The sequence below is a fragment of the Barbus barbus genome (genome assembly GCF_936440315.1).
Source record: "Barbus barbus genome assembly, chromosome: 22".
Classification (NCBI taxonomy): Eukaryota; Metazoa; Chordata; class Actinopteri; order Cypriniformes; family Cyprinidae; genus Barbus; species Barbus barbus.
Window position 1 is genome coordinate 20,925,031 of NC_136750.1, and position 11,845 is coordinate 20,936,875.

The 11,845-nt window shown below is 37.7% G+C and overlaps 1 protein-coding gene across 1 annotated transcript; it reads right to left on the reverse strand.

The window, feature by feature from the left end:
- Positions 1 to 5,201: 5,201 nt before the first annotated feature.
- Positions 5,202 to 10,451, reverse strand: LOC306888216 (cerebellin-1-like). Its single transcript, XM_079446410.1, has 3 exons — positions 9,848 to 10,451; positions 9,296 to 9,415; positions 5,202 to 6,298 (listed from the first exon to the last, which is right to left on the reverse strand). The coding sequence occupies exons 1-3, from the start codon at positions 10,100 to 10,102 to the stop codon at positions 6,101 to 6,103; spliced, it is 573 nt and encodes a 190-aa protein (XP_079302536.1). The 5' UTR covers positions 10,103 to 10,451; the 3' UTR covers positions 5,202 to 6,100.
- Between the last annotated feature and the right edge of the window lie 1,394 nt (positions 10,452 to 11,845).

Here is an 11,845-nt window from a genome sequence, read left to right on the forward strand (position 1 = left end):
TTTATGACTCAATTGCCTTTGATCGTTCATGGCAATAAAAACAGCAAAAAAAAAAATTCTAAAACTTAAGTTGCCTGATACTTAATTATACAAACAAAGAGTATTGTAAAGATCATACGGGTAGCCTGTGTGGAAGCGAGCTAGTTCTTACTGACAACAAATATGACAAGTTCACATCAAATTTACGTTGGTATCCATTTCTTCCACAATTTGGTATTTTCAGACATTTGTTCAGAAACGTAACCTCTTTAAAAACATTCCCATGCATGAAATCACCTGACGAGAATTTTTCCTGCCGACTGGAAGTTAGGTTGGGACATACTGAATTAAAAACCAGCCAACGCGTTTTAATTATTATAACCTGTGAAATTTATAGTAAAAACGGTTGATGTGGTTGCCAGTACTTTACTGTAAAAAATACAGTAGCTACATTTTATGCTCTAGGAGACTGAACTTAAATTTACGGAGAAATATTTGCTATTCAATATAATGTTAATATTCCATCTAAAGGCATAAAATCTCTTTTGTACCTGTATAATACTAATAATCACCATAATAAAACAGGTAAAAGAGACAAAATTATGAATTACAGTTCATTACAAATAGCCTTTCCAAGCTGAGGTAAATACTAATATATCAAATATGCATAGTGTATTACACCAATACAAAACATGGTGAAATTAAATGAAATTAATTCAACAAAAGATGTTAAATAAAAGTCAAATGTACAAAACTGATAGCAAAATACCAGTTTTCTATAAACTTTTTGTTTAAAAATTTGAACAAAATACATCAGTTGTAAAGTGTCATGCAGGGAAGAATGTGGGTTTTCACTATAAATGACATGATGACGGTGAGTTTTTTTCACCCAAAACTGTACATTTAACAGTATTTTACTGTAAAACTACATCATTTTCCCTTGCCATATATAGTAATAAACTTTAAAACTTTTAGTCACAGATATGAACCATGATTTCCTACTTGCTACCAGGGTGGGACAGTGTCATTCTAGAGAATATTTGATCTGACAAATATTGTTCAGGATGAGCCGCAAGAAAAATATTACAAATTTCAAATCTCTTTATCTGAAAAACCGATGAAAAAAAACAATGAGTTAACTAAAAACCAGAAAACCTATTTTGATTTCATGGGGTCAAGGCAGTCTATTGAAAAATGAATAGACTCAACTACAACCAAACACTGTCGATCTTTCACACAAGTGAAATAAAGCAGGGAGAAACTGAAAATCCTGGAATGCACAATTCACCAAATGTCAAACTGTAGAGTTGAGATTAAACTATAAGGTGATTTAGCGAACACTTCAAAAAGCAAAAATGTCTATTTTTAAATAGTGTTTTATAGCCCATTGAGCTATATTGGAGGATGATTTACCACCACATGAGGAAGGTATTTACAGTCCACAGACTGTTATTGGATGTATGCCTTTTTTTTTTTTTAACCAAGCACATTATTGGTCTGAAATACTCAAACACCACTTCTCTGGATAAATAACACCGTAACATCAGATTAGAAGCAAAATACCCTGCACAGCATCAAGCTCTCATAAACTGAGCCACCTGCAGCAGTTGTTGATGATGCTGCGTAATTATAAGCGTTGGTGTGACGTGAGCGCATAACACCGATAAAGCAAATAAAATGATGTCAACATCTCTGTCACTCGCTTCTAAAGCACAAATCAAATTCAGCAGGCGGTTCATTTAATTTCAGAGGCCGTTATAATTACTCCACTCCTGTTCGAGCATCACAGTTAAAGTAAACATCAGTTAAAGTAAACATTCCTAATATGGTTCCTCATATGGCAATTAAAATTCAATCTGCAGTGTCTCACCGCTTTCTCTTTTAATTGCTGCTCTCTCTCACCTCTATTTTTGCCTTAGCGTTTAAGGAAAACTACCACTGAGCCGTCCTCTAATCGCTTGTCACTGGCCATGTTTTTAGGAGCTATATTTTGAAATTGGCGAGGTTTAAAAACATTGGGAAAGAAAGACGTTGTCCTCTGCCAAGAGCAAGTAGAGTATTTTGTGTCTGACAGAGAAGAAAGATACAGATTACATTCGACTCATTTATTCAGTTATCAAGGCCTTCACTTATTTTGTGAGTTACGCAATTTTCTTTTCTACAAATGTACAAAATTTCACCAAAATATTATAGAGCCTACACTGTGTTAGATTAGAACCTGTCTGCTTACGTTTAGAAATGATTAAGGCAATACTGCAATTAATTGAAACATAATACCATGCCCATAATCAGAGTAAACGTAAGTACAATATAGTGTTTTAGTCGCACTATAGGAATGTATTAATGTTTTTTCAATAAAAGACTGGCCATGAAACCTCTGGGGCAAATACTGAATAAATTTGTAAATGGAAATTACTTTGGTTCGTAATCTCAAAAAATGATAACCAAATCAAATAAGAGCAGATCGCACACCAAATTGTAGAAAATATTACAAAATGATTTTATTCAGAGGCCAAACAAGTGCCAAAAAACACTTGCTCAGTGCAAAGACAAAACATTTTCAATTCAGTATCTAGTAAAGAGCATCTAATGAAATGGATTTAATATTAATGTGCATTAATGAGTACGATAACATTTGGCAAAGCTTCCAAAGCATAGCATAGCATTTGATATTATATGAATAAAAGCATTTTGTAAGAAATTTTTCTATGATTATGTGCGTGAGCTTTTCTTCTTGCAGGACCTACACTATAAAAATAAAAATAACTTTTTTCCCCACTTTGCTTCAAGTTGAACGCTCAAAACATGGTGAAACAGAAGGAAAATAAACATTAAACTTTGAAATAAGAACTAAAGGCGGAATTGAGAGAAATAAAATCACACTTCTATCCTGAGGTGGAAATGAGCTTCAAATAAAAATTGTGTGGTTGGTTTAAGTACAAGTAATATAAATAAAATGGCGGTCAAAACAATCATATTTCTGATCGAAAATTTTACGCAATGCAACAACGTTCACCGGTTTAAAAATAGTTTTAAGTATTCGTTGTAAACATTAATCCAACCCAATTCCTTGCTTAATCTGGCTAATTGTGTAACATTAACCGTTATGCCGCACAATGACTCAGTCTGATGTCTTTTTTCCAGTCACCCTTGCACTTTAACAAAAATCCACCTTCTTTTTTTTTATCTCTTCGTGTAAGTGTAACCACCTCACCCTATCAATCTTAAACAGGAACTCACTTCCAGGAGAGACACCATATGGCTGTTTTTCGTCGTTATGGGTCGCTCTAGCGTCGTGGTAATGAGCGAAGGCCGAGGTCTCTGGGAATCTAGTCAGAGCAGGAGAGATGGATGACGCGCCTTCCTCCAGTCAACGGACGAGGCTCGCGCCCAGAGAGGCATCTGGCACGTGCCACAGGAGGGAGCATTTGGCGCGTGTGTCGCGCGACCTTTAGGCTACCCCACACTATAACACTGCGCTCACACGCCGACATCAATCTAGATGTCTGACTTCATATTTTTATTTAAATATTAAACTTTTATTTTCTGGCTGATTTAAGAGTCTAATAAAATGTTGGTCAGTCATATGAGTTCAGCATGTTGAGCAGTGCACCTTACTCAGATAAAGAACAAGTTTATGCACTGACAGTGCGTCTTAACCCTATATAACCTAGTATATCATATTTCATACAACTTTAGTAAAAAAAAAAAAAAGTACAGTAGTTATCAAATATGATACAGCAAGCTTTTGAGGAAGATTTATCTGTGTATCTCTCAGTTAGCATTGCATTGTATGTTTTGCCCCAACAACGAAAACTACAGAGCTTTCATCATAAAAAGTGACAAATGATAGTTATATGCAATTTATATATGTAGTCTGTTATAGTGTTATAAAAATCCTAAAATTATGATTTAGTTTTTTTACTTGAGTGTGAGCTCCATATGCTCACTATATTATAGCTATAGGAGCTATAAAAGCCTGATGTTTCAAATCACACCTTTTCTCATAGATTTCCATGTACTGTTCCATTTTCTGACTATAATTTATGTCAAGCTTTGCGGGGTTAGGAAACTGCGTAGCCTCGGTTTAATATATAATGCAATATTCAAACAAATGGTAAAGAGTTCTCTTGAATCATAACTACACAAATTAAAAATATGCATTGCACTTAAACATCAACATGGTATAATTACCACTCAGCCTAAGTTCAATTTTTATTTTTCTCACACTCTTTTCCTCTTCACATCCCACATGCCCCTCAGCTCTTATTCCATAGTTCTGCTCAGACAAATGATAAGCGTGCAGACACTAATGAGTGGTTTTAAACGGGCCTGTACTGTCTGGGCGCAGGCCAGCAGGGACACTACGGCTCTTATGGTGCTGTGTTAACATTTCACAGCTCAACACTTGTCTATTCACCCTCTTCATATCCTCAGAACGGTGAGCACCGAAGCAGCAAGTTTTCTTGAGAGGGCCCTCAAATGCAGCATTATTTCGCATTGTGAAGAGATAGCAGTATAATGTGCTGAGGTGAGCGTTGCCTGTCAGAACACTGAGCTCCTGCTGCTATGTTGGAAGGGTAGGGTGAGGGTTCATCTCTGGTTCCATTTTTGTGTTTGTTATTATGCAAATATAAAAATCTCTCAATTTCAACCTTTCTGTCCAATTATTTTTAGTTTGATTACAGCTCTTGTGCTAGGTACATCTAAAATAAATATGGGATGATGGAGACTGTCATCAAATGAAGCCAAGAATCACATGGATTAAAAATCCCTTTCATGGTATGAAATGCCTCAAGGACAAAGCAAAAGTAAAAACGAAAGAAAAAGAGTAGGAAAGATGTACACGCAACATGATTTTTATGTAAACAGTGGGGTTTGCTTATTATGCAAGCGCTAATTTCCCCCCAGGAGCTCATTAGAGCCTTGAGTGCAGCAGAGAGAGGCCCCAATCACCCGGTAGAAAGAGAAAGAGAAAGAGACAGAGACAGAGACAGGGAGAGAGAGACCAGCCAAGCATATCTATATCATGAGAGAGCACAATGAGACACACTGAGAGTGTGTCATTGTGTCTCTGTGGCACTCACACACACACACACACACACACACACAGAGCTTTGTCAGGAGTCATTTTAGTGAAATGATTTGTGTTTGTAGCTCTCTAAAACATGTAGGCGACAATCTTAAAATTTCAAAAGCACAGAATCAGATTAAGCAAAATAAAAAGTACCATTTAATTTTTATTGAATCAAAGAAAAAAAAAACAATGGTTAATTGATTAAAAGGGAGTATTTTGTCTGCTAAATATTCACATATATATTACAATCAATGATAATAAAACTTTGTACTTTATAGTATTTCTGATACAGTTTCATCTTAGCCACATTTTTGACCGAAACAAAAACAAGAAGCATTGGTAGTTGGACAGCAGCCTGAAAATCCACACACAATCACTAAGTATTAACACTGAAATACAGAAATACAGAGAATCAACCAGATTCAGTTAGGCGTTGAGTATATCATAATCATATAGAAACTTTTTTATGTATTTATATATGTATATATCCAGTATGCAGTCTTTTCGTGGGGATTCAGAGATCCTTCAGTCATGACAGAGCAAAGACGCCCTCTCAGAGACAAGAAAGCGTGAGCTGGAGGAAGCCAGAAAAGAAGGGGCGACTGGACTGAGAGGAATGACAATGGCATTTGAGACTCACAGTATGTACGTATGGATAGAATATACAAAGATGTGACCTGTGTGAAATGGGGGTCTAGGCTGTTGAAGGACAATCCTCAAAGCAGATAAAGACTTTTGAGGGTGGATTGTGATGGAATGAGTAAGAGAGGGGTGGGAAGGGCTACGGTCCTCTGTATGCTTTCTTTCCATATTATTTCAATTATCATAAGGATAATAAGAAAAAGTTTTGGCTGTCCAGAGCTGAAGTCAAGCAGCAGAGCAAAGTGAGTGCGACTGAGAGCCTGCCACACAAAATTTTCTCTTCCTATATGTTTTCTTTACATTCTCGCTATCATTCTATCTCTCATCCACCCTCATATCCCTTCTATCTCCCACAAGCCGTTGAGCTAAAGAGCAATAGTCCCTCCGTGGCATGCCCCTCCTCTACAGAGGGAAGACCAGGAAGCCGGAGAAGGTGGAGTACTTCCAGCCGCCCATCAGGTTGCCTCGCTCCAGCTTGAGGTAGGCGCGGTCACCTTTCTCCATTAGAATCAGTACGCCGTTACTGGCCGCTTCACGTGTGACGTCCTGATCCCCGGCAAAGGCGGAGATCACCGGCCAGCCATTGTGCATCAGGCTCACCTGGAACATGGAAGCAAATAGATTAGCTGGACAAATCCCAGTGGTGCAAAAGGACATACGCTCGTACTTTCTTTTGTCTAAGTTTGCTTTAAGAAACTGAAAAGTGAATTTTCTTGAACAATTGAGAATATAAATAACTAAGCAGGTATTGCTCAGCTGAATAAAACATGCATACAAAACCCCAATGGAGCAACTGGAAACTGTAATGTTATTAGTATAAATCAAAGCCTGTTTTAATCTCCTAACCGACAATAATATGCATAATCTATACATGTTTGTTCCCTTTCTTTTGCATGCTGACAAGCCCCTTGATAATACAGTAGGCAGCTCCCCATGAAATCATAAAAGTTGATCAAAGCATTTATGGGCTTTTGCCAGGGGAAATGAAAATGCACATTGCTTTATTTGTGTCTGTTTTCCAACGCCAGCCATCTTCAGACCGAGCCAGAAGAAGAGTGAAAATGACATTTGATACCGCAAAAGATCTCTCAGTGAGGAATGAGCTTGCGATTATTGGAAAGGCACCTTTGAATGTTGTGTGTGACCATCAGATAGATGAAATCAGATGCTATCATTATCAATATGCAAAAACACTGCTACATAACGAGAAACTACTCTTACACAGAGATAAAAAGCCACAAAAGGCTCACAACAAACCCTCATCATGACTCAATCCATTTGTTCGCAGAATCACAAGTGAGAAAATCATCATGCACTCTATATCATTTTTCGGCTGCCTTTCACCTTTCAAAACACAAACCTCCAGCTTTAAGGCCCTGCAATTCTAATTCTATCCTCATTCTTCAAGAACATGTAAAACATACAAATGGACCATTGTATGGAAGAACCCAAAAACAAGATGTGCGATAATGCGAATGGATCTCAATACACAATTTAATGCTGCATTTAACAGAACCGACAGACAGCTTCCTGTCCAAATGACGCAGTAGATTGATGGAGGACAACCCCCCTCTTTCTCTCTCTCGCTCTCTCTCTCTCTCTCAGTCCCTTTGCCTGTCTCAGTCATACATAATGGTTGGACACGAGCGACGACAAAATGTTTTTCCTCCTCCTTTGTCATATCTATTCACAGGGTCATTATTTTAGGTCAGAGAGTAATTTTCTTAATTACCGTCTGTCACATCTGCGGGTTCAAAGAGAATTGTGCTCCACAAAATGTGGCCAGTATATCTGCAATCAATATTCAAATGCATGGCTGTCTGCTGCTTTGTCTATTGAAAAGCGTTGCTTCAAGCTTTGCATGAGAAGAACTTTCTGTGACAATTTGCATTGCATTGTGCTAGACTCCTCAGTCTGTGTCAGTATCCCCAATGCTAACAAAATATGCGTTAACTAAATCATGTTTGTGAGTTTTATGATACAATTAACTTATAATGAAAACAACTGACTAGAATTTTAAAAAGACAATGTCATTCCTTGATTTCAACACCTAAACCAGACCAGAATTTAAAAAGCTTTTGCTCATCAGACTCCAATGTTGACTATTGACTATAGGGATTGACTATAGGGATATGACCAGAGGTTTTGCAATAATTAGCTAAAATATATGAGCATGCAGTTTTACTTCCAAACAATTCAGAGATCCATTCAGATACTGTGTGTGTTGTTGGAGCCTTTCAGATCACTGTGTGCATGTGTGTGTGTGTGTGTGTGTGTGTGTTTATCATATGTTCTGCATGCTAATATAGAGGCCTGCTCCTCCCTCTCAGATCAATAGAGTGGAATTCATGTTTTCTTTGAAGTACTAAGTGTGAAGTGTATATAGAAGAACAAAGAAAATATTTATTCTATCAGCTAAAGAAAGCATTTCACACATAGTCAGCTGTGTTACTCCAGCCAAAAATATGGAATGAGTTTAGAACAACTTTGTTCAATAAAAAAAAATAATAATAAAAAAAAAATTGTCCAAGATAATATGCTTTAAAAAAACACAAACCCTTTTTCTGTTTGGTCTGGACGCATTACACTGTAAAAGTGATAAGTTGACTTAACTTGAAACCCCTTGCCTTAAAATTATTAAGTAAACAATAATTAAAAAAAATAAGTTATTTGACAATTCACTTAACTTATTTTTTTAATTATAATTTTAAGGCAACGGGTTTCCTAGTTATAATTAGTCATAATTAGTTAGTAAAGAATTAGTAACTAAGCATTATCAGAACAATCCTTTTATTTTAAAAGAATCCATTGAAAACACTGTTCTGTCCTTTCACACTTAATGCACAGCACAACCTAAACCTATAGGCTCCTACTTTACCTGATAAAAAAGGTATAAATAAATGTATAAGATACAAATATAATTCTTGTAATTCCTGTGAACATGGTAGAAAAACAGAAAAATGTAAAAAGGCCCTCCAATACAAGACTATTCAAGTGCTTGCTCTTGTGATATTTGTCCTAATTAAATGATTTTGTTGGATTAGAGCTTTCGTTTCATATATATATCGTCTCATCTTATATTTGTTTGTGTGTGTCGTATACACAGCTCCAGCTCATTGTCTTCAATCAGTCAATGTTTCAGTGCATTTCAGTGATGAATACAGAAATATGTGATTTGACTGGCTTCTAAATCAGTTTCCGATCAGAGCGGAATAACGGGATGTAATTGTGAATCCTCGGAGAGACAAGACAGCGACTGCGTTTTAATTATCCAAAGACAGCCTACATATTTATACGCATATATAAATATATTATAATATATAGACTTATTTTATTATTTGTGCTGTGTCGACTTCAACAAAAACAGGAGGCGAATCTATCACGCGCGTTCTCTGTCCATGGTCCTGAACACGCGCCAGTCTTGTCTACGAGCCAATTTTTTTTGGCTGGTTGTTAATCTCGTGCTAATTAAGGGAATAAAAGAAAGCGTTCTTCTCTAGGCAACTGAAAATTTCAAATTTCGTCACACACTTTACCGTCCCATGCGCAACACAGAACACTTCAGACACTGGTGAGCATAAAGGTATGATCACTTACCTGGATCGTTTGACGATTATACACTTTCACTACGTGGAAATTAAAGCTGTATATCCCTTTGCGCGGGGCGAAGAAATTGCTCCTTTCCTCATCGAAACTTTTACCAACGTTCACAAGTACCTAAAGGAGGATGCAGACATCAGAATGGAAGTCAAATAATACGTAATATCGCGTCTTTTTACTTGAAGTTTTGGCTCTTACTTGAAGATTTACAAAAGAGCAGCAAACGGTTTAAAGCATTTCGTGATTCATTATATATACAAGAGTAAATGGAGAATAGTTTTATGACACGAAAAAGAAGTACACGGCTATTAGATTTAATTGAAAGCCATTAGCCTGTAATTGACCTTTAACGAAGTGGAAGGGAATGTGACACCTCCCCAGACTACACATATCAGTGAAATGTTTAATTGCTGTAATATTTCTTTGATTTTGTGATCCAGTTTGTATTTGTAACCGTGACACAAAAATCCTCGTGCAATTCCCAACCGGCGAACGCGTAAAAAGTAACATCAAACAAAAGAAGAGCCCATTTCCAGAGTGAAAATTTACCTGATCGAAGTAGATCACCATTGTTCGATTGCTCATCTCCGACGGCTCGTGGTTCGTGTTCCTCACCACGGAAAAAGCCACTTTGGCGCTTCCCGAGCGCACCGATATCCCAAGAGCCGTCCCAGTGGGATCCGAGGTGGGATTTGAGTCGCACACGACCAAGCATTTCCCCTCCAGTACGATGGGTTCTGTCTCGTTCTGTGCGTATGCATGGCACACTAACCACACTGCACCTAGCACCAACGTCAACATCATGCCAACTTCACTCCGCACCTAACAGCAGTCTTCTTGCAAAGACGCAGCGCGCTCAAATCCCAAAACCAAAACCACTCCAAGCCAGTCCTCACTGTAAAACCAAGTCCTCCCAAACAGTTCAAGTCAAAACTACAACAGTTTTTCCCCTCGTTCCCGTCTCAGTCCGTAGTGGAAGAGCCGACTGAAAACGGATCGAGGCCCTTACCGAGCTCGCGCGCAGTAGAATACATAGCGCGTGGGGTCCGTCTGCTCGCGCGCTTAATTATTGATATGTGAGATATTAGAAATGAAACACAAAGGCTCGTGAGCGCAATGCTCCCGCCCTCCTCGCTCTCCCCTCCGGGCCCCCAATCAGCGCAGGAGACGGTCTTTACTTTTCCAATCCTTTTCCAAGCCAGCGCACGGACCGCCTCTTCTCGTGACAGCGCCGGTGGGGTCCCACCCCTCAAAAGAAGTATCTTACAGGTGGACCCTACTCAGCAGACAGAAGGGGATGACACCCCGATCCTCGGAAAATGGGGGCGCGTTATTTTGTCATCGTTCTACCGGACACAAGGACGCGATTTGTTCTTCCGTGCCATGTTCAAATGTTACTCAAGATTAATGGATTGTGAGCGCGAGGAAACTCAGCGGAGGTTGTCTTTACGAACGCCGGGTGGAAGAAGTTCACAAAGTTGATTTGCTCACTATCGGACACCTACTGCTGAGAAAAGGACACTTCACGAGAGCAGTCATGATTAGACATTCTTCTACAGATGGACAAGCCAGCTTTAATCAGGGAGGACTATTGTACTAAAGAAGCAATTTTAACAGAAAAAAATATGCTACAGGAGATAGAGAGGTGTTAATTGGTTACCTTATGAAATGTAAATAAAACTACATTAGATATAATGGATAATAGAAATGTAATTTCAGTGTAAAAAAGAGGGTTTTAGACTTAAAAGAATGAATTACCATACTTAATTTGCATCAACATTTTATCAACATTCAACAAGAATTAACATGTCGTTTACAATCTGAAAACTGTTTTGTTTCTCGAAACCCTTTAAAATAGTAAAAATACATTCCTGGTAGAAAATAGTAAAGACTTTCCTGCCAGAGATTTCGCGTCGCATTTTATTAGGCTATATTTTTGCAGTAATTTACGTTCATTAAGGTGTTAGCCTACAAGTTTTGACTAAGTTGTTTGTTGAATTATTTCATTTGAAAGCCTGGTGGTGTTTTAGAACACTGTGGTGTCTGGGCCTATTTTTTGTTATGGTTAATATAAAAAAATCAGTTTTTGATTAACGCAGGCCATAATGTGGCCTTCTGTTTAAAAACCTGTTCAATTATGGCGATTATCATTAGCCTATATTTAAGATCTGCTATTTTCCACGAAGCAGATTTTAATTGTTCAAGTAGTGCGTTGGTAAGTTAACATCAGTTAATGGCATATTATATAGTCCATAGTTGTGAAATGTAAAATACAGAGGCACAATACCTCCCATAACGCTTGAAACGTTGATTTTTACTGTGAGGTTCTGGCAACCACGGCTAAGAGCTTTCTATTTTACATTTAAAAGAATTTTATACAAATGTAAAACATTAATGGACCTCGTCCAGATAATTCAATCGATATCAAAATCAATATCATATTACACTTCCAGCTGACTGTAATATACTGACGTAATACTACTCCATCAATCTTTATCACATTTTTCTCATGAATGATGCATTGTGAATACACTGGGAAGCCTGCTT

Coding starts and splice junctions, on each gene's coding strand:
- LOC306888216 (XM_079446410.1), bottom strand. CDS start 10,102: ATGATGTTGACGTTGGTGCTAGGTGCAGTGTGGTTAGTGTGCCATGCA. Junction 9,416..9,847: donor TGGTGATCTACTTCGATCAG/GTAAATTTTCAC, acceptor ATCCTCCTTTAG/GTACTTGTGAACGTTGGTAA. Junction 6,299..9,295: donor ATAATCGTCAAACGATCCAG/GTAAGTGATCAT, acceptor TCCATGTTCCAG/GTGAGCCTGATGCACAATGG.